This window comes from Schistocerca piceifrons, unplaced genomic scaffold, assembly GCF_021461385.2.
Source record: "Schistocerca piceifrons isolate TAMUIC-IGC-003096 unplaced genomic scaffold, iqSchPice1.1 HiC_scaffold_2249, whole genome shotgun sequence".
Lineage (NCBI taxonomy): Eukaryota > Metazoa > Arthropoda > Insecta > Orthoptera > Acrididae > Schistocerca > Schistocerca piceifrons.
This window is the reverse complement of record NW_025728172.1, coordinates 32,934-55,792: the sequence shown is the minus strand read 5'-3', so window position 1 is coordinate 55,792 and position 22,859 is coordinate 32,934. Positions and strand designations below refer to the sequence as shown.

Sequence of the window (22,859 nt, the reverse complement as noted above, 5' to 3'; positions counted from 1 at the left end):
GGCTATGTCCTACCAACTGATTCTTTCCTCTTGCCAAGTTGTGCCACAAATTTCTTCTTCACTACATTTGCGTTTTTCCCATGTTTGCGTTTTTCCCATGTTTGCGTTTTTCCCATGTTTGCGTTTTTCCCATGTTTGCGTTTTTCCCATGTTTGCGTTTTTCCCATGTTTGCGTTTTTCCCATGTTTGCGTTTTCCCCATGTTTGCGTTTTTCCCATGTTTGAGTTTTTCCCATGTTTGAGTTTTTCCCATGTTTGAGTTTTTCCCATGTTTGCGTTTTTCCCATGTTTGCGTTTTTCCCATGTTTGCGTTTTTCCCATATTTGCGTTTTTCCCATATTTGCGTTTTTCCCATATTTGCGTTTTTCCATATTTGCGTTTCTCCCATATTTGCGTTTCTCCCATATTTGCGTTTTTCCCATATTTGCGTTTTTCCCATATTTGCGTTTTTCCCATCTTTGCGTTTTTCCCATATTTGCGTTTTTCCCATATTTGCGTTTTTCCCATATTTGCGTTTTTCCCATATTTGCTTTTGACCTATATTTCGTTAACCCTTGCGGCTTCAGGCTATGTCCTACCAACTGATTCTATCCTCTTGTCAAGTTGTGCCACAAATTTCTCTTTCACTACATTTGCGTTTTTCCCATGTTTGCGTGTTTCCCATGTTTGCGTTTTTCCCATTTTTGCGTTTTTCCCATGTTTGCGTTTTTCCCATGTTTGCGTTTTTCCCATGTTTGCGTTTTTCCCATATTTGCGTTTTTCCCATAGTTGCGTTTTTCCCATACTTGCGTTTTCCCCATACTTGCGTTTTTCCCATACCTGCGTTTTTCCCATACCTGCGTTTTTCCCATACTTGCGTTTTTCCCATACTTGCGTTTTTCCCATACTTGCGTTTTTCCCATACTTGCGTTTTTCCCATACTTGCGTTTTTCCCATATTTGCGTTTTTCCCATATTTGCGTTTTTCCCACATTTGCGTTTTTCCCATATTTGCGTTTTTCCCATATTTTCGTTTTTCCCATATTCTCGTTTTTCCCATATTTGCGTTTTTCCCATATTTGCGTTTTTCCCATATTTGCGTTTTTGCCATATTTGCGTTTTTCCCATATTTGCGTTTTTCCCATATTTGCGTTTTTCCCATATTTGCGTTTTTCCCATATTTGCGTTTGACCTACATTTCGTTAACCCTTGAGGCTTCAGGCTATGTCCTACCAACTGATTCTATCCTCTTGTCAAGTTGTGCCACAAATTTCTCTTTCACTACATTTGCGTTTTTCCCATGTTTGCGTTTTTCCCATGTTTGCGTTTTTCCCATGTTTGCGTTTTTCCCATGTTTGCGTTTTTCCCATATTTGCGTTTTTCCCATATTTGCGTTTTTCCCATATTTGCTTTTGACCTATATTTCGTTAACCCTTCAGGCTTCCGACTATGCCCTACCAACTGATTCTTTCCTCTTGTCAAGTTGTGCCACAAATTTCTCTTTCACTACATTTGCGTTTTTCCCATGTTTGCGTTTTTCCCATATTTGCGTTTTTCCCATACTTGCGTTTTTCCCATACTTGCGTTTTTCCCATACTTGCGTTTTTCCCATACTTGCGTTTTTCCCATATTTGCGTTTTTCCCATATTTGCGTTTTTCCCATATTTGCGTTTTTCCCATATTTGCGTTTTTCCCATATTTGCGTTTTTCCCATATTTGCTTTTGACCTATATTTCGTTAACCCTTGAGGCTTCAGGCTATGTCCTACCAACTGATTCTATCCTCTTGTCAAGTTGTGCCACAAATTTCTCTTTCACTACATTTGCGTTTTTCCCATGTTTGCGTTTTTCCCATGTTTGCGTTTTTCCCATTTTTGCCTTTTTCCCATGTTTGCGTTTTTCCCATGTTTGCGTTTTTCCCATGTTTGCGTTTTTCCCATATTTGCGTTTTTCCCATAGTTGCGTTTTTCCCATACTTGCGTTTTCCCCATACTTGCGATTTTCCCATACCTGCGTTTTTCCCATACCTGCGTTTTTCCCATACTTGCGTTTTTCCCATACTTGCGTTTTTCCCATACTTGCGTTTTTCCCATATTTGCGTTTTTCCCATATTTGCGTTTATCCCATATTTGCGTTTTTCCCATATTTGCGTTTTTCCCATATTCTCGTTTTTCCCATATTTGCGTTTTTCTCATATTTGCGTTTTTCCCATATTTGCGTTTTTCCCATATTTGCGTTTTTCCCATATTTGCGTTTTTCCCATATTTGCGTTTTTCCCATATTTGCGTTTGACCTATATTTCGTTAACCCTTGAGGCTTCAGACTATGTCCTAGCAACTGATTCTTTCCGCTTGTCAAGTTGTGCCACAAATTTCTCTTTCACTACATTTGCGTTTTTCCCATATTTACGCTCTTCCCATACTTGCACTTTTCCCATACTTGCGTTTTTCCCATATTTCCTGAACCCTTCATGATCAGACTATGTCCAACCAACTGATTCTTTCCTATTATCAAGTTGTGCCACGAATTTCTTTTTTCTTACATTTGCATTTTTCCCATATTTGCGTTTTTTCTATAATTGCGTTTTTCCCATAATTGCGTTTTTCCCATAATTGCGTTTTTCCCATAATTGCGTTTTTCCCATAATTGCGTTTTTCCCATAATTGCGTTTTTCCCATAATTGCGTTTTTCCCATAATTGCGTTTTTCCCATACTTGCGTTTTTCCCATTTTTGCGTTGTTCCCATATTTGCGTTGTTCCCATATTTGCGTTGTTCCCATATTTGCGTTGTTCCCATATTTGCGTTGTTCCCATATTTTCGTTGTTCCCATATTTGCGTTTTTCCAATATTTGCGTTTTTCCCATATTTGCGTTTTTCCCATATTTGCGTTTTTCCCATATTTGCGTTTTTCCCTTATTTGCGTTTTTCCCATATTTGCGTTTTTCCCATATTTGCGTTTTTCCCATATTTGCGTTTTTCCCATATTTGCGTTTTTCCCATACTTGCGTTTTTCCCATACTTGCGTTTTTCCCATACTTGCGTTTTTCCCATACTTGCGTTTTTCCCATACTTGCGTTTGTCCGATACTTGCGTTTTTCCCATACTTGCGTTTCTCTCATATTTGGGTTTTTCTCATATTTGCGTTTTTCCCATATTTGCTTTTTACCCATATTTCGTTAACCCTTGAGGCTTCAGGCTATGTCCTACCGACTGATTCTTTCCTCTTGCCAAGTTGTGCCACAAATTTCTTCTCCACTACATTTGCGTTTTTCCCATGTTTGCGTTTTTCCCATGTTTGCGTTTTTCCCATGTTTGCGTTTTTCCCATGTTTGCGTTTTTCCCATGTTTGCGTTTTTCCCATGTTTGCGTTTTCCCCATGTTTGCGTTTTTCCCATGTTTGAGTTTTTCCCATGTTTGAGTTTTTCCCATGTTTGCGTTTTTCCCATGTTTGCGTTTTTCCCATGTTTGCGTTTTTCCCATATTTGCGTTTTTCCCATATTTGCGTTTTTCCCATATTTGCGTTTTTCCATATTTGCGTTTCTCCTATATTTGCGTTTCTCCCATATTTGCGTTTCTCCCATATTTGCGTTTTTCCCATATTTGCGTTTTTCCCATCTTTGCGTTTTTCCCATATTTGCGTTTTTCCCATATTTGCGTTTTTCCCATATTTGCGTTTTTCCCATATTTGCGTTTTTCCCATTTTTGCGTTTTTCCCATTTTTGCGTTTTTCCCATTTTTGCGTTATTCCCCTTTTTGCGTTTTTCCCATTTTTTCGTTTTTCCCATATTTGCGTTTTTCCCATATTTGCGTTTTCCCCATATTTCCATTTTTCTCATATTTGCGTTTGACCCTTGAGGCTTCAGACTATGTCCTAGCAACTGATTTTTTCCTCTTGTCAAGTTGTGCCACAAATTTCTCTTTCACTACATTTGCGTTTCTCCCATATTTACGCTTTTCTCATACTTGCGCTTTTCCCATACTTGCGTTTTTCCCATATTTCCTGAACCCCTCATGCTTCAGACTATGTCCAACCAACCGATTCTTTCCTATTGTAAAGTTGTTCCACGAATTTCTTTTTTCTTACATTTGCATTTTTCCCATATTTGCGCTTTTCCCATAATTGCGTTTTTCCCATAATTGCGTTTTTCCCATATTTGCGTTTTTCCCATATTTGCGTTTTTCCCATATTTTCGTTTTTCCCACATTTGCGTTTTTCCCATATTTGCGTTTTTCCCATATTTGCGTTTTTCCCATATTTGCGTTTTTCCCATATTTGCGTTTTTCAAATATTTGCGTTTTTCCCATATTTGCGTTTTTCCCAGATATGCGTTTTTCCCATATATGCGTTTTTCCCATATATGCGTTTTTCCCATATTTGCGTTTTTCCCATATTTGCTTTTGACCTATATTTCGTTAACCCTTGAGGCTTCAGACTATGTCCTACCAACTGATTCTTTCATCTTGTCAAGTTGTGCCACAAATTTCTCTTTCACTACATTTGCGTTTTTCCCATGTTTGCGTTTTTCCCATGTTTGCGTTTTTCCCATGTTTGCGTTTTTCCCATGTTTGCGTTTTTCCCATGTTTCTGTTTTTCCCATGTTTGCGTTTTTCTCATGTTTGCGTTTTTCCCATGTTTGCGTTTTTCCCATATTTGCGTTTTTCCCATATTTTCGTTTTTCCCATATTTCCGTTTCTCCCATATTTGCGTTTCTCCCATATTTGCGTTTCTCCCATATTTGCGTTTCTCCCATATTTGCGTTTCTCCCATATTTGCGTTGTTCCCTTATTTGCGTTGTTCCCATATTTCCGTTGTTCCCATATTTGCGTTTTTCCCATATTTTCCTTGTTCCCATATTTTCCTTGTTCCCATATTTTCCTTGTTCCCATATTTTCCTTGTTCCCATATTTTCCTTGTTCCCATATTTGCGTTTTTCCCATATTTGCGTTTTTCCCATATTTGCGTTTTTCCCATATTTGCGTTTTTCCCATATTTGCGTTTTTCCCATACTTGCGTTTTTCCCATACTTCCGTTTTTCCCATACTTGCGTTTTTCCCATACTTGCGTTTTTCCCATATTTGCTTTTGACCTATATTTCGTTAACCCTTGAGGCTTCAGACTATGTCCTACCAACTGATTCTTTCCTCTTGTCAAGTTGTGCCACAAATTTCTCTTTCACTACATTTGCGTTTTTCCCATGTTTGCGTTTTTCCCATGTTTGCGTATTTCCCATGTTTGCGTTTTTCCCATGTTTGCGTTTTTCCCATGTTTGCGTTTTTCCCATGTTTGCGTTTTTCCCATGTTTGCGTTTTTCCCATGTTTGCGTTTTTCCCATGTTTGCGTTTTTCCCATGTTTGCGTTTATCCCATCTTTGCGTTTTTCCCATCTTTGGTTTTTTCCCATCTTTGCGTTTTTCCCATCTTTGCGTTTTTCCCATCTTTGCGTTTTTCCCATCTTTGCGTTTTTCCCATCTTTGCGTTTTTCCCATCTTTGCGTTTTTCCCATATTTGCGTTTTTCCCATATTTGCGTTTTTCCCATATTTGCGTTTTTCCCATATTTGCGTTTTTCCCATATTTGCGTTTTTCCCATATTTGCGTTTTTCCCATATTTGCGTTTGACCTATATTTCGTTAACCCTTGAGGCTTCAGACTATGTCATACCAACTGATTCTTTCCTCTTGTCAAGTTGTGCCACAAATTTCTCTTTCACTACATTTGCGTTTTTCCCATAATTGTGTTTTTCCCATGTTTGCGTTTTCCCCATGTTTGCGTTTTCCCCATGTTTGCGTTTTTCCCATGTTTGCGTTTTTCCCATGTTTGCGTTTTCCCCATGTTTGCGTTTTCCCCATGTTTGCGTTTTTCCCATGTTTGCGTTTTTCCCATGTTTGCGTTCTTCCCATGTTTGCGTTTTTCCCATGTTTGCGTTTTTCCCATGTTTGCGTTTCTCCCATATTTGCGTTCTTCCCATACTTGCGTTTTTCCCATACTTGCGTTTTTCCCATACTTGCGTTTTTCCTATACTTGCGTTTTTCCCATACTTGCGTTGTTCCCATATTTGCGTTGTTCCCATATTTTCGTTGTTCCCATATTTTCGTTGTTCCCATATTTTCGTTGTTCCCATATTTTCGTTGTTCCCATATTTTCGTTGTTCCCATATTTTCGTTGTTCCCATATTTGCGTTGTTCACATATTTGCGTTGTTCACATATTTGCGTTGTTCCCATATTTGCGTTTTTCCATATTTGGGTTTTTCCCATATTTGGGTTTTTCCCATATTTGCGTTTTTCCCATATTTGCGTTTTTCCCATATTTGCGTTTTTCCCATATTTGCGTTTTTCCCATATTTGCGTTTTTCCCATATTTGCGTTTTTCCCATATTTGCGTTTTTCCCATATTTGCGTTTTTCCCATATTTGCGTTTTACCCATATTTGCGTTTGACCTATATTTCGTTAACCCTTGAGGCTTCAGGCTATGTCCTACCAACTGATTCTATCCTCTTGTCAAGTTGTGCCACAAATTTCTCTTTCACTACATTTGCGTTTTTCCCATGTTTGCGTTTTTCCCATGTTTGCGTTTTTCCCATGTTTGCGTTTTTCCCATGTTTGCGTTTTTCCCATATTTGCGTTTTTCCCATATTTGCGTTTTTCCCATATTTGCTTTTGACCTATATTTCGTTAACCCTTGAGGCTTCAGACTATGCCCTACCAACTGATTCTTTCCTCTTGTCAAGTTGTGCCAAAAATTTCTCTTTCACTACATTTGCGTTTTTCACATGTTTGCGTTTTTCCCATCTTTGCGTTTTTCCCATATTTGCGTTTTTCCCATATTTGCGTTTTTCCCATATTTGCGTTTTTCCCATATTTGCGTTTTTCCCATATTTGCGTTTTTCCCATTTTTGCGTTTTTCCCATTTTTGCGTTTTTCCCCTTTTTGCGTTTTTCCCATTTTTTCGTTTTTCCCATATTTGCGTTTTTCCCATATTTGCGTTTTCCCCTTATTTCCATTTTTCTCATATTTGCGTTTGACCCTTGAGGCTTCAGACTATGTCCTAGCAACTGATTTTTTCCTCTTGTCAAGTTGTGCCACAAATTTCTCTTTCACTACATTTGCGTTTCTCCCATATTTACGCTTTTCTCATACTTGCGCTTTTCCCATACTTGCGTTTTTCCCATATTTCCTGAACCCCTCATGCTTCAGACTATGTCCAACCAACCGATTCTTTCCTATTGTAAAGTTGTGCCACGAATTTCTTTTTTCTTACATTTGCATTTTTCCCATATTTGCGCTTTTCCCATAATTGCGTTTTTCCCATAATTGCGTTTTTCCCATAATTGCGTTTTTCCCATATTTGCGTTTTTCCCATATTTGCGTTTTTCCCATATTTTCGTTTTTCCCATATTTGCGTTTTTCCCATATTTGCGTTTTTCCCATATTTGCGTTTTTCCCATATTTGCGTTTTTCCCATATTTGCGTTTTTCAAATATTTGCGTTTTTCCCATATTTGCGTTTTTCCCAGATATGCGTTTTTCCCATATATGCGTTTTTCCCATATATGCGTTTTTCCCATATTTGCGTTTTTCCCATATTTGCTTTTGACCTATATTTCGTTAACCCTTGAGGCTTCAGACTATGTCCTACCAACTGATTCTTTCATCTTGTCAAGTTGTGCCACAAATTTCTCTTTCACTACATTTGCGTTTTTCCCATGTTTGCGTTTTTCCCATGTTTGCGTTTTTCCCATGTTTGCGTTTTTCCCATGTTTGCGTTTTTCCCATGTTTCTGTTTTTCCCATGTTTGCGTTTTTCTCATGTTTGCGTTTTTCCCATGTTTGCGTTTTTCCCATATTTGCGTTTTTCCCATATTTTCGTTTTTCCCATATTTGCGTTTCTCCCATATTTGCGTTTCTCCCATATTTGCGTTTCTCCCATATTTGCGTTTCTCCCATATTTGCGTTGTTCCCATATTTGCGTTGTTCCCATATTTCCGTTGTTCCCATATTTGCGTTTTTCCCATATTTTCCTTGTTCCCATATTTTCCTTGTTCCCATATTTTCCTTGTTCCCATATTTTCCTTGTTCCCATATTTTCCTTGTTCCCATATTTGCGTTTTTCCCATATTTGCGTTTTTCCCATATTTGCGTTTTTCCCATATTTGCGTTTTTCCCATATTTGCGTTTTTCCCATATTTGCGTTTTTCCCATACTTGCGTTTTTCCCATACTTCCGTTTTTCCCATACTTGCGTTTTTCCCATACTTGCGTTTTTCCCATATTTGCTTTTGACCTATATTTCGTTAACCCTTGAGGCTTCAGACTATGTCCTACCAACTGATTCTTTCCTCTTGTCAAGTTGTGCCACAAATTTCTCTTTCACTACATTTGCGTTTTTCCCATGTTTGCGTTTTTCCCATGTTTGTGTTTTTCCCATGTTTGCGTTTTTCCCATGTTTGCGTTTTTCCCATGTTTGCGTTTTTCCCATGTTTGCGTTTTTCCCATGTTTGCGTTTTTCCCATGTTTGCGTTTTTCCCATGTTTGCGTTTATCCCATCTTTGCGTTTTTCCCATCTTTGGTTTTTTCCCATCTTTGCGTTTTTCCCATCTTTGCGTCTTTCCCATCTTTGCGTTTTTCCCATCTTTGCGTTTTTCCCATCTTTGCGTTTTTCCCATCTTTGCGTTTTTCCCATATTTGCGTTTTTCCCATATTTGCGTTTTTCCCATATTTGCGTTTTTCCCATATTTGCGTTTTTCCCATATTTGCGTTTTTCCCATATTTGCGTTTTTCCCATATTTGCGTTTTTCCCATATTTGCGTTTGACCTATATTTCGTTAACCCTTGAGGCTTCAGACTATGTCATACCAACTGATTCTTTCCTCTTGTCAAGTTGTGCCACAAATTTCTCTATCACTACATTTGCGTTTTTCCCATAATTGTGTTTTTCCCATGTTTGCGTTTTCCCCATGTTTGCGTTTTCCCCATGTTTGCGTTTTTCCCATGTTTGCGTTTTTCCCATGTTTGCGTTTTCCCCATGTTTGCGTTTTCCCCATGTTTGCGTTTTTCCCATGTTTGCGTTTTTCCCATGTTTGCGTTTTTCCCATGTTTGCGTTTTTCCCATGTTTGCGTTTTTCCCATGTTTGCGTTTCTCCCATATTTGCGTTCTTCCCATACTTGCGTTTTTCCCATACTTGCGTTTTTCCCATACTTGCGTTTTTCCTATACTTGCGTTTTTCCCATACTTGCGTTGTTCCCATATTTGCGTTGTTCCCATATTTTCGTTGTTCCCATATTTTCGTTGTTCCCATATTTTCGTTGTTCCCATATTTTCGTTGTTCCCATATTTTCGTTGTTCCCATATTTTCGTTGTTCCCATATTTGCGTTGTTCACATATTTGCGTTGTTCACATATTTGCGTTGTTCCCATATTTGCGTTTTTCCCATATTTGGGTTTTTCCCATATTTGGGTTTTTCCCATATTTGCGTTTTTCCCATATTTGCGTTTTTCCCATATTTGCGTTTTTCCCATATTTGCGTTTTTCCCATATTTGCGTTTTTCCCATATTTGCGTTTTTCCCATATTTGCGTTTTTCCCATATTTGCGTTTTTCCCATATTTGCGTTTGACCTATATTTCGTTAACCCTTGAGGCTTCAGGCTATGTCCTACCAACTGATTCTATCCTCTTGTCAAGTTGTGCCACAAATTTCTCTTTCACTACATTTGCGTTTTTCCCATGTTTGCGTTTTTCCCATGTTTGCGTTTTTCCCATGTTTGCGTTTTTCCCATGTTTGCGTTTTTCCCATATTTGCGTTTTTCCCATATTTGCGTTTTTCCCATATTTGCTTTTGACCTATATTTCGTTAACCCTTGAGGCTTCAGACTATGCCCTACCAACAGATTCTTTCCTCTTGTCAAGTTGTGCCAAAAATTTCTCTTTCACTACATTTGCGTTTTTCACATGTTTGCGTTTTTCCCATATTTGCGTTTTTCCCATACTTGCGTTTTTCCCATACTTGCGTTTTTCCCATACTTGCGTTTTTCCCATACTTGCGTTTTTCCCATATTTGCGTTTTTCCCATATTTGCGTTTTTCCCATATTTGCGTTTTTCCCATATTTGCGTTTTTCCCATATTTGCGTTTTTCCCATATTTGCGTTTTTCCCATATTTGCGTTTTTCCCATATTTGCTTTTGACCTATATTTCGTTAACCCTTGAGGCTTCAGGCTATGTCCTACCAACTGATTCTATCCTCTTGTCAAGTTGTGCCACAAATTTCTCTTTCACTACATTTGCGTTTTTCCCATGTTTGCGTTTTTCCCATGTTTGCGTTTTTCCCATTTTTGCGTTTCTCCCATGTTTGCGTTTTTCCCATGTTTGCGTTTTTCCCATGTTTGCGTTTTTCCCATATTTGCGTTTTTCCCATAGTTGCGTTTTTCCCATACTTGCGTTTTCCCCATACTTGCGTTTTTCCCATACCTGCGTTTTTCCCATACCTGCGTTTTTCCCATACTTGCGTTTTTCCCATACTTACGTTTTTCCCATACTTGCGTTTTTCCCATACTTGCGTTTTTCCCATATTTGCGTTTTTCCCATATTTGCGTTTTTCCCATATTTGCGTTTTTCCCATATTTGCGTTTTTCCCATATTTTCGTTTTTCCCATATTCTCGTTTTTCCCATATTTGCGTTTTTCCCATATTTGCGTTTTTCCCTTATTTGCGTTTTTCCCATATTTGCGTTTTTCCCATATTTGCGTTTTTCCCATATTTGCGTTTGACCTATATTTCGTTAACCCTTGAGGCTTCAGGCTATGTCCTACCAACTGATTCTATCCTCTTGTCAAGTTGTGCCACAAATTTCTCTTTCACTACATTTGCGTTTTTCCCATGTTTGCGTTTTTCCCATGTTTACGTTTTTCCCATGTTTGCGTTTTTCCCATATTTGCGTTTTTCCCATATTTGCGTTTTTCCCATATTAGCTTTTGACCTATATTTCGTTAACCCTTGAGGCTTCAGACTATGCTCTACCAACTGATTCTTTCCTCTTGTCAAGTTGTGCCACAAATTTCTCTTTCACTACATTTGCGTTTTTCCCATGTTTGCGTTTTTCCCATATTTGCGTTTTTCCCATACTTGCGTTTTTCCCATACTTGCGTTTTTCCCATACTTGCGTTTTTCCCATACTTGCGTTTTTCCCATATTTGCGTTTTTCCCATATTTGCGTTTTTCCCATATTTGCGTTTTTCCCATTTTTCGTTTTTCCCATATTTGCGTTTTTCCCATACTTGCGTTTTTCCCATATTTGCGTTTTTCCCATATTTGCGTTTTTCCCATATTTGCTTTTGACCTATATTTCGTTAACCCTTGAGGCTTCAGGCTATGTCCTACCAACTGATTCTTTCCTCTTGTCAAGTTGTGCCACAAATTTCTCTTTCACTACATTTGCGTTTTTCCCATGTTTGCGTTTTTCCCATGTTTGCGTTTTTCCCATTTTTGCGTTTTTCCAATGTTTGCGTTTTTCCCATGTTTGCGTTTTTCCCATGTTTGCGTTTTTCCCATATTTGCGTTTTTCCCATAGTTTCGTTTTTCCCATACTTGCGTTTTCCCCATACTTGCGTTTTTCCCATACCTGCGTTTTTCCCATACTTGCGTTTTTCCCATACTTGCGTTTTTCCCATACTTGCGTTTTTCCCATACTTGCGTTTTTCCCATACTTGCGTTTTTCCCATATTTGCGTTTTTCCCATATTTGCGTTTTTCCCATATTTGCGTTTTTCCCATATTTGCGTTTTTCCCATATTTTCGTTTTTCCCATATTCTCGTTTTTCCCATATTCGCGTTTTTCCCATATTTGCGTTTTTCCCATATTTGCGTTTTTCCCATATTTGCGTTTTTCCCATATTTGCGTTTTTCCCATATTTGCGTTTTTCCCATATTTGCGTTTGACCTATATTTCGTTAACCCTTGAGGCTTCAGGCTATGTCCTACCAACTGATTCTATCCTCTTGTCAAGTTGTGCCACAAATTTCTCTTTCACTACATTTGCGTTTTTCCCATGTTTGCGTTTTTCCCATGTTTGCGTTTTTCCCATGTTTGCGTTTTTCCCATGTTTGCGTTTTTCCCATATTTGCGTTTTTCCCATATTTGCGTTTTTCCCATATTTGCTTTTGACCTATATTTCGTTAACCCTTGAGGCTTCAGACTATGCCCTACCAACTGATTCTTTCCTCTTGTCAAGTTGCGCCACAAATTTCTCTTTCACTACATTTGCGTTTTTCCCATGTTTGCGTTTTTCCCATGTTTGCGTTTTTCCCATATTTGCGTTTTTCCCATATTTGCGTTTTTCCCATACTTGCGTTTTTCCCATACTTCCGTTTTTCCCATACTTGCGTTTTTCCCATACTTGCGTTTTTCCCATATTTGCTTTTGACCTATATTTCGTTAACCCTTGAGGCTTCAGACTATGTCCTACCAACTGATTCTTTCCTCTTGTCAAGTTGTGCCACAAATTTCTCTTTCACTACATTTGCGTTTTTCCCATGTTTGCGTTTTTCCCATGTTTGTGTTTTTCCCATGTTTGCGTTTTTCCCATGTTTGCGTTTTTCCCATGTTTGCGTTTTTCCCATGTTTGCGTTTTTCCCATGTTTGCGTTTTTCCCATGTTTGCGTTTTTCCCATGTTTGCGTTTATCCCATCTTTGCGTTTTTCCCATCTTTGGTTTTTTCCCATCTTTGCGTTTTTCCCATCTTTGCGTCTTTCCCATCTTTGCGTTTTTCCCATCTTTGCGTTTTTCCCATCTTTGCGTTTTTCCCATCTTTGCGTTTTTCCCATATTTGCGTTTTTCCCATATTTGCGTTTTTCCCATATTTGCGTTTTTCCCATATTTGCGTTTTTCCCATATTTGCGTTTTTCCCATATTTGCGTTTTTCCCATATTTGCGTTTTTCCCATATTTGCGTTTGACCTATATTTCGTTAACCCTTGAGGCTTCAGACTATGTCATACCAACTGATTCTTTCCTCTTGTCAAGTTGTGCCACAAATTTCTCTATCACTACATTTGCGTTTTTCCCATAATTGTGTTTTTCCCATGTTTGCGTTTTCCCCATGTTTGCGTTTTCCCCATGTTTGCGTTTTTCCCATGTTTGCGTTTTTCCCATGTTTGCGTTTTCCCCATGTTTGCGTTTTCCCCATGTTTGCGTTTTTCCCATGTTTGCGTTTTTCCCATGTTTGCGTTTTTCCCATGTTTGCGTTTTTCCCATGTTTGCGTTTTTCCCATGTTTGCGTTTCTCCCATATTTGCGTTCTTCCCATACTTGCGTTTTTCCCATACTTGCGTTTTTCCCATACTTGCGTTTTTCCTATACTTGCGTTTTTCCCATACTTGCGTTGTTCCCATATTTGCGTTGTTCCCATATTTTCGTTGTTCCCATATTTTCGTTGTTCCCATATTTTCGTTGTTCCCATATTTTCGTTGTTCCCATATTTTCGTTGTTCCCATATTTTCGTTGTTCCCATATTTGCGTTGTTCACATATTTGCGTTGTTCACATATTTGCGTTGTTCCCATATTTGCGTTTTTCCCATATTTGGGTTTTTCCCATATTTGGGTTTTTCCCATATTTGCGTTTTTCCCATATTTGCGTTTTTCCCATATTTGCGTTTTTCCCATATTTGCGTTTTTCCCATATTTGCGTTTTTCCCATATTTGCGTTTTTCCCATATTTGCGTTTTTCCCATATTTGCGTTTTTCCCATATTTGCGTTTGACCTATATTTCGTTAACCCTTGAGGCTTCAGTCTATGTCCTACCAACTGATTCTATCCTCTTGTCAAGTTGTGCCACAAATTTCTCTTTCACTACATTTGCGTTTTTCCCATGTTTGCGTTTTTCCCATGTTTGCGTTTTTCCCATGTTTGCGTTTTTCCCATGTTTGCGTTTTTCCCATATTTGCGTTTTTCCCATATTTGCGTTTTTCCCATATTTGCTTTTGACCTATATTTCGTTAACCCTTGAGGCTTCAGACTATGCCCTACCAACAGATTCTTTCCTCTTGTCAAGTTGTGCCAAAAATTTCTCTTTCACTACATTTGCGTTTTTCACATGTTTGCGTTTTTCCCATATTTGCGTTTTTCCCATACTTGCGTTTTTCCCATACTTGCGTTTTTCCCATACTTGCGTTTTTCCCATACTTGCGTTTTTCCCATATTTGCGTTTTTCCCATATTTGCGTTTTTCCCATATTTGCGTTTTTCCCATATTTGCGTTTTTCCCATATTTGCGTTTTTCCCATATTTGCGTTTTTCCCATATTTGCGTTTTTCCCATATTTGCTTTTGACCTATATTTCGTTAACCCTTGAGGCTTCAGGCTATGTCCTACCAACTGATTCTATCCTCTTGTCAAGTTGTGCCACAAATTTCTCTTTCACTACATTTGCGTTTTTCCCATGTTTGCGTTTTTCCCATGTTTGCGTTTTTCCCATTTTTGCGTTTCTCCCATGTTTGCGTTTTTCCCATGTTTGCGTTTTTCCCATGTTTGCGTTTTTCCCATATTTGCGTTTTTCCCATAGTTGCGTTTTTCCCATACTTGCGTTTTCCCCATACTTGCGTTTTTCCCATACCTGCGTTTTTCCCATACCTGCGTTTTTCCCATACTTGCGTTTTTCCCATACTTACGTTTTTCCCATACTTGCGTTTTTCCCATACTTGCGTTTTTCCCATATTTGCGTTTTTCCCATATTTGCGTTTTTCCCATATTTGCGTTTTTCCCATATTTGCGTTTTTCCCATATTTTCGTTTTTCCCATATTCTCGTTTTTCCCATATTTGCGTTTTTCCCATATTTGCGTTTTTCCCTTATTTGCGTTTTTCCCATATTTGCGTTTTTCCCATATTTGCGTTTTTCCCATATTTGCGTTTGACCTATATTTCGTTAACCCTTGAGGCTTCAGGCTATGTCCTACCAACTGATTCTATCCTCTTGTCAAGTTGTGCCACAAATTTCTCTTTCACTACATTTGCGTTTTTCCCATGTTTGCGTTTTTCCCATGTTTACGTTTTTCCCATGTTTGCGTTTTTCCCATATTTGCGTTTTTCCCATATTTGCGTTTTTCCCATATTAGCTTTTGACCTATATTTCGTTAACCCTTGAGGCTTCAGACTATGCCCTACCAACTGATTCTTTCCTCTTGTCAAGTTGTGCCACAAATTTCTCTTTCACTACATTTGCGTTTTTCCCATGTTTGCGTTTTTCCCATATTTGCGTTTTTCCCATACTTGCGTTTTTCCCATACTTGCGTTTTTCCCATACTTGCGTTTTTCCCATACTTGCGTTTTTCCCATATTTGCGTTTTTCCCATATTTGCGTTTTTCCCATATTTGCGTTTTTCCCATTTTTCGTTTTTCCCATATTTGCGTTTTTCCCATACTTGCGTTTTTCCCATATTTGCGTTTTTCCCATATTTGCGTTTTTCCCATATTTGCTTTTGACCTATATTTCGTTAACCCTTGAGGCTTCAGGCTATGTCCTACCAACTGATTCTTTCCTCTTGTCAAGTTGTGCCACAAATTTCTCTTTCACTACATTTGCGTTTTTCCCATGTTTGCGTTTTTCCCATGTTTGCGTTTTTCCCATTTTTGCGTTTTTCCAATGTTTGCGTTTTTCCCATGTTTGCGTTTTTCCCATGTTTGCGTTTTTCCCATATTTGCGTTTTTCCCATAGTTTCGTTTTTCCCATACTTGCGTTTTCCCCATACTTGCGTTTTTCCCATACCTGCGTTTTTCCCATACTTGCGTTTTTCCCATACTTGCGTTTTTCCCATACTTGCGTTTTTCCCATACTTGCGTTTTTCCCATACTTGCGTTTTTCCCATATTTGCGTTTTTCCCATATTTGCGTTTTTCCCATATTTGCGTTTTTCCCATATTTGCGTTTTTCCCATATTTTCGTTTTTCCCATATTCTCGTTTTTCCCATATTCGCGTTTTTCCCATATTTGCGTTTTTCCCATATTTGCGTTTTTCCCATATTTGCGTTTTTCCCATATTTGCGTTTTTCCCATATTTGCGTTTTTCCCATATTTGCGTTTGACCTATATTTCGTTAACCCTTGAGGCTTCAGGCTATGTCCTACCAACTGATTCTATCCTCTTGTCAAGTTGTGCCACAAATTTCTCTTTCACTACATTTGCGTTTTTCCCATGTTTGCGTTTTTCCCATGTTTGCGTTTTTCCCATGTTTGCGTTTTTCCCATGTTTGCGTTTTTCCCATATTTGCGTTTTTCCCATAGTTGCGTTTTTCCCATACTTGCGTTTTCCCCATACTTGCGATTTTCCCATACCTGCGTTTTTCCCATACCTGCGTTTTTCCCATACTTGCGTTTTTCCCATACTTGCGTTTTTCCCATACTTGCGTTTTTCCCATACTTGCGTTTTTCCCATACTTGCGTTTTTCCCATACTTGCGTTTTTCCCATACTTGCGTTTTTCCGATATTTGCGTTTTTCCCATATTTGCGTTTTTCCCATATTTGCGTTTTTCCCATATTTGCGTTTTTCCCATATTTGCGTTTTTCCCATATTCTCGTTTTTCCCATATTTGCGTTTTTCTCATATTTGCGTTTTTCCCATATTTGCGTTATTCCCATATTTGCGTTCTTCCCATATTTGCGTTTTTCCCATATTTGCGTTTTTCCCATATTTGCGTTTGACCTATATTTCGTTAACCCTTGAGGCTTCAGACTATGTCCTAGCAACTGATTCTTTCCGCTTGTCAAGTTGTGCCACAAATTTCTCTTTCACTACATTTGCGTTTTTCCCATATTTACGCTCTTCCCATACTTGCACTTTTCCCATACTTGCGTTTTTCCCATATTTCCTGAACCCTTCATGATCAGACTATGTCCAACCAACTGATTCTTTCCTATTGTCAAGTTGTGCCACGAATTTCTTTTTTCTTACATTTGCATTTTTCCCATATTTGCGTTTTTTCCATAATTGCGTTTTTCCCATAATTGCGTTTTTCCCATAATTGCGTTTTTCCCATAATTGCGTTTTTCCCATAATTGCGTTTTTCCCATAATTGCGTTTTTCCCATAATTGCGTTTTTCCCATATTTGCGTTTTTCCCATATTTGCGTTTTTCCCATTTTTGCATTTTTCCCATATTTGCGTTTTTCCCATTTTTGCGTTTTTCCCATACTTGCGTTTTTCCCATACTTGCGTTTTTCCCATACTTGCGTTTTTCCCATATTTGCGTTGTTCCCATATTTTCGTTTTTCCCATATTTGCGTTTTTCCCATATTTGCGTTTTTCCCATATTTGCGTTTTTCCCATATTTGCGTTTTTCCCATATTTGCTTTTGACCTATATTTCGTTAACCCTTGAGGCTTCAGGCTATGTCCTACCAACTGATTCTTTCCTCTTGTCAAGTTGTGCCACAAATTTCTTCTTCACTACATTTGCGTTTTTCCCATGTTTGCGTTTTTCCCATGTTTGCGTTTTTCCCATGTTTGCGTTTTTCCCATGTTTGCGTTTTTCCCATGTTTGCGTCTTTCCCATGTTTGCGTCTTTCCCATGTTTGCGTCTTTCCCATGTTTGCGTCTTTCTCATGTTTGCGTCTTTCCAATGTTTGCGTCTTTCACATGTTTGCGTTTTTCCCATGTTTGCGTTTTTCCCATGTTTGCGTTTTTCCCATGTTTGCGTTTTGCCCATGTTTGCGTTTTTCCCATGTTTGCGTTTTTCCCATGTTTGCGTTTTTCCCATGTTTGCGTTTTTCCCATGTTTGCGTTTTTCCCATGTTTGCGTTGTTCCCATATTTGCGTTGTTCCCATATTTGCGTTGTTCCCATATTTGCGTTGTTCCCATATTTGCGTTGTTCCCATATTTTCGTTGTTCCCATATTTGCGTTGTTCCAATATTTGCGTTTTTCCCATATTTGCGTTTTTCCCATATTTGCGTTTTTCCCATATTTGCGTTTTTCCCATATTTGCGTTTTTCCCTTATTTACGTTTTTCCCATATTTGCGTTTTTCCCATATTTGCGTTTTTCCCATATTTGCGTTTTTCCCATATTTGCGTTTTTCCCATACTTGCGTTTTTCCCATACTTGCGTTTTTCCCATACTTGCGTTTTTCCCATTCTTGCGCTTTTCCCATACTTGCGTTTGTCCGATACCTGCGTTTTTCCCATACTTGCGTTTTTCCCATACTTGCGTTTTTCTCATATTTGGGTTTTTCTCATATTTGCGTTTTTCCCATATTTGCTTTTTACCTATATTTCGTTAACCCTTGAGGCTTCAGGCTATGTCCTACCAACTGATTCTTTCCTCTTGCCAAGTTGTGCCACAAATTTCTTCTTCACTACATTTGCGTTTTTCTCATGTTTGCGTTTTTCCCATGTTTGCGTTTTTCCCATGTTTGCGTTTTTCCCATGTTTGCGTTTTCCCCATGTTTGCGTTTTTCCCATGTTTGAGTTTTTCCCATGTTCGAGTTTTTCCCATGTTTGCGTTTTTCCCATGTTTGCGTTTTTCCCATGTTTGCGTTTTTCCCATATTTGCGTTTTTCCCATATTTGCGTTTTTCCCATATTTGCGTTTTTCCCATCTTTGCGTATTTCCCATACTTGCGTTTTTCCCATATTTCCTGAACCCCTCATGCTTCAGACTATGTCCAACCAACCGATTCTTTCCTATTGTCAAGTTGTGCCACGAATTTCTTTTTTCTTACATTTGCATTTTTCTCATAATTGCGCTTTTCCCATAATTGCGTTTTTCCCATAATTGCGTTTTTCCCATAATTGCGTTTTTCCCATATTTGCGTTTTTCCCATATTTGCGTTTTTCCCATATTTTCGTTTTTCCCATATTTGCGTTTTTCCCATATTTGCGTTTTTCCCATATTTGCGTTTTTCCCATTCCCATATTTGCGTTTTTCCCATATTTGCGTTTTTCCCATATTTGCGTTTGACCTATATTTCGTTAACCCTTGAGGCTTCAGGCTATGTCCTACCAACTGATTCTATCCTCTTGTCAAGTTGTGCCACAAATTTCTCTTTCACTACATTTGCGTTTTTCCCATGTTTGCGTTTTTCCCATGTTTGCGTTTTTCCCATGTTTGCGTTTTTCCCATATTTGCGTTTTTCCCATATTTGCGTTTTTCCCATATTTGCTTTTGACCTATATTTCGTTAACCCTTGAGGCTTCAGACTATGCCCTACCAACTGATTCTTTCCTCTTGTCAAGTTGTGCCACAAATTTCTCTTTCACTACATTTGCGTTTTTCCCATGTTTGCGTTTTTCCCATATTTGCGTTTTTCCCATACTTGCGTTTTTCCCATACTTGCGTTTTTCCCATACTTGCGTTTTTCCCATACTTGCGTTTTTCCCATATTTGCGTTTTTCCCATATTTGCGTTTTTCCCATATTTGCGTTTTTCCCATATTTGCGTTTTTCCCATATTTGCGTTTTTCCCATATTTGCGTTTTTCCCATATTTGCGTTTTTCCCATATTTGCTTTTGACCTATATTTCGTTAACCCTTGAGGCTTCAGGCTATGTCCTACCAACTGATTCTATCCTCTTGTCAAGTTGTGCCACAAATTTCTCTTTCACTACATTTGCGTTTTTCCCATGTTTGCGTTTTTCCCATGTTTGCGTTTTTCCCATTTTTGCGTTTTTCCCATGTTTGCGTTTTTCCCATGTTTGCGTTTTTCCCATGTTTGCGTTTTTCCCATATTTGCGTTTTTCCCATAGTTGCGTTTTTCCCATACTTGCGTTTTCCCCATACTTGCGTTTTTCCCATACCTGCGTTTTTCCCATACCTGCGTTTTTCCCATACTTGCGTTTTTCCCATACTTGCGTTTTTCCCATACTTGCGTTTTTCCCATACTTGCGTTTTTCCCATACTTGCGTTTTTCCCATATTTGCGTTTTTCCCATATTTGCGTTTTTCCCATATTTGCGTTTTTCCCATATTTTCGTTTTTCCCATATTCTCGTTTTTCCCATATTTGCGTTTTTCCCATATTTGCGTTTTTCCCATATTTGCGTTTTTCCCATATTTGCGTTTTTCCCATATTTGCGTTTTTCCCATATTTGCGTTTTTCCCATATTTGCGTTTTTCCCATATTTGCTTTTGACCTATATTTCGTTAACCCTTGAGGCTTCAGGCTATGTCCTACCAACTGATTCTATCCTCTTGTCAAGTTGTGCCACAAATTTCTCTTTCACTACATTTGCGTTTTTCCCATGTTTGCGTTTTTCCCATGTTTGCGTTTTTCCCATTTTTGCCTTTTTCCCATGTTTGCGTTTTTCCCATGTTTGCGTTTTTCCCATGTTTGCGTTTTTCCCATATTTGCGTTTTTCCCATAGTTGCGTTTTTCCCATACTTGCGTTTTCCCCATACTTGCGATTTTCCCATACCTGCGTTTTTCCCATACCTGCGTTTTTCCCATACTTGCGTTTTTCCCATACTTGCGTTTTTCCCATACTTGCGTTCTTCCCATACTTGCGTTTTTCCCATACTTGCGTTTTTCCCATACTTGCGTTTTTCCGATATTTGCGTTTTTCCCATATTTGCGTTTTTCCCATATTTGCGTTTTTCCCATATTTGCGTTTTTCCCATATTTGCGTTTTTCCCATATTCTCGTTTTTCCCATATTTGCGTTTTTCTCATATTTGCGTTTTTCCCATATTTGCGTTATTCCCATATTTGCGTTTTTCCCATATTTGCGTTTTTCCCATATTTGCTTTTTTCCCATATTTGCGTTTGACCTATATTTCGTTAACCCTTGAGGCTTCAGACTATGTCCTGGCAACTGATTCTTTCCGCTTGTCAAGTTGTGCCACAAATTTCTCTTTCACTACATTTGCGTTTTTCCCATATTTACGCTCTTCCCATACTTGCACTTTTCCCATACTTGCGTTTTTCCCATATTTCCTGAACCCTTCATGATCAGACTATGTCCAACCAACTGATTCTTTCCTATTGTCAAGTTGTGCCACGAATTTCTTTTTTCTTACATTTGCATTTTTTTCATATTTGCGTTTTTTCCATAATTGCGTTTTTCCCATAATTGCGTTTTTCCCATAATTGCGTTTTTCCCATAATTGCGTTTTTCCCATAATTGCGTTTTTCCCATAATTGCGTTTTTCCCATAATTGCGTTTTTCCCATAATTGCGTTTTTCCCATAATTGCGTTTTTCCCATGTTTCCATTTTTCCCATATTTGCGTTTTTCCCATATTTGCGTTTTTCCCATTTTTGCGTTTTTCCCATACTTGCGTTTTTCCCATACTTGCGTTTTTCCCATACTTGCGTTTTTCCCATATTTGCGTTGTTCCCATATTTGCGTTGTTCCCATATTTGCGTTGTTCCCATATTTGCGTTGTTCCCATATTTCCGTTGTTCCCATATTTGCGTTGTTCCCATATTTTCGTTGTTCCCATATTTGCGTTTTTCCCATATTTGCGTTTTTCCCATATTTGCGTTTTTCCCATATTTGCGTTTTTCCCATATTTGCGTTTTTCCCTTATTTGCGTTTTTCCCATATTTGCGTTTTTCCCATATTTGCGTTTTTCCCATATTTGCGTTTTTCCCATATTTGCGTTTTTCCCATATTTGCGTTTTTCCCATACTTGCGTTTTTCCCATACTTGCGTTTTTCCCATACTTGCTTTTTTCCCATACTTGCGTTTTTCCCATACTTGCGTTTGTCCGATACTTGCGTTTTTCCCATACTTGCGTGTTTCCCATACTTGCGTTTTTCTCATATTTGGGTTTTTCTCATATTTGCGTTTTTCCCATATTTGCTTTTTACCCATATTTCGTTAACCCTTGAGGCTTCAGGCTATGTCCTACCAACTGATTCTTTCCTCTTGCCAAGTTGTGCCACAAATTTCTTCTTCACTACATTTGCGTTTTTCCCATGTTTGCGTTTTTCCCATGTTTGCGTTTTTCCCATGTTTGCGTTTTTCTCATGTTTGCGTTTTTCCCATGTTTGCGTTTTTCCCATGTTTGCGTTTTTCCCATGTTTGCGTTTTCCCCATGTTTGCGTTTTTCCCATGTTTGAGTTTTTCCCATGTTTGAGTTTTTCCCATGTTTGAGTTTTTCCCATGTTTGCGTTTTTCCCATGTTTGCGTTTTTCCCATGTTTGCGTTTTTCCCATATTTGCGTTTTTCCCATATTTGCGTTTTTCCCATATTTGCGTTTTTCCATATTTGCGTTTCTCCCATATTTGCGTTTCTCCCATATTTGCGTTTTTCCCATATTTGCGTTTTTCCCATATTTGCGTTTTTCCCATCTTTGCGTTTTTCCCATATTTGCGTTTTTCCTATATTTGCGTTTTTCCCATATTTGCGTTTTTCCCATATTTGCTTTTGACCTATATTTCGTTAACCCTTGCGGCTTCAGGCTATGTCCTACCAACTGATTCTATCCTCTTGTCAAGTTGTGCCACAAATTTCTCTTTCACTACATTTGCGTTTTTCCCATGTTTGCGTGTTTCCCATGTTTGCGTTTTTCCCATTTTTGCGTTTTTCCCATGTTTGCGTTTTTCCCATGTTTGCGTTTTTCCCATGTTTGCGTTTTTCCCATATTTGCGTTTTTCCCATAGTTGCGTTTTTCCCATACTTGCGTTTTCCCCATACTTGCGTTTTTCCCATACCTGCGTTTTTCCCATACCTGCGTTTTTCCCATACTTGCGTTTTTCCCATACTTGCGTTTTTCCCATACTTGCGTTTTTCCCATACTTGCGTTTTTCCCATACTTGCGTTTTTCCCATATTTGCGTTTTTCCCATATTTGCGTTTTTCCCACATTTGCGTTTTTCCCATATTTGCGTTTTTCCCATATTTTCGTTTTTCCCATATTCTCGTTTTTCCCATATTTGCGTTTTTCCCATATTTGCGTTTTTCCCATATTT

The 22,859-nt window shown here is 38.5% G+C and overlaps 4 protein-coding genes across 4 annotated transcripts; all 4 read right to left on the bottom strand.

Moving 5' to 3' along the window:
* Positions 1–4,057: 4,057 nt before the first annotated feature.
* Positions 4,058–5,034, bottom strand: LOC124742247. The gene is made up of 2 exons (XM_047248780.1): positions 4,497–5,034; positions 4,058–4,380 (listed from the first exon to the last, which is right to left on the bottom strand). The coding sequence occupies exons 1-2, from the start codon at positions 5,032–5,034 to the stop codon at positions 4,058–4,060; spliced, it is 861 nt and encodes a 286-aa protein (XP_047104736.1).
* A 3,813-nt stretch (positions 5,035–8,847) lies between these two features.
* Positions 8,848–9,321, bottom strand: LOC124742246. Its single transcript, XM_047248779.1, has one exon. It carries the CDS (start codon positions 9,319–9,321, stop codon positions 8,848–8,850), a length of 474 nt encoding a protein of 157 aa, XP_047104735.1.
* A 3,662-nt stretch (positions 9,322–12,983) lies between these two features.
* LOC124742245 lies at positions 12,984–13,457 on the bottom strand. The gene has a single exon (XM_047248778.1). It carries the CDS (start codon positions 13,455–13,457, stop codon positions 12,984–12,986), a length of 474 nt encoding a protein of 157 aa, XP_047104734.1.
* Positions 13,458–21,845: 8,388 nt separating this feature from the next.
* LOC124742244 lies at positions 21,846–22,307 on the bottom strand. Its single transcript, XM_047248777.1, has one exon. The coding sequence runs from the start codon at positions 22,305–22,307 to the stop codon at positions 21,846–21,848; it is 462 nt and encodes a 153-aa protein (XP_047104733.1).
* Positions 22,308–22,859: the final 552 nt, after the last annotated feature.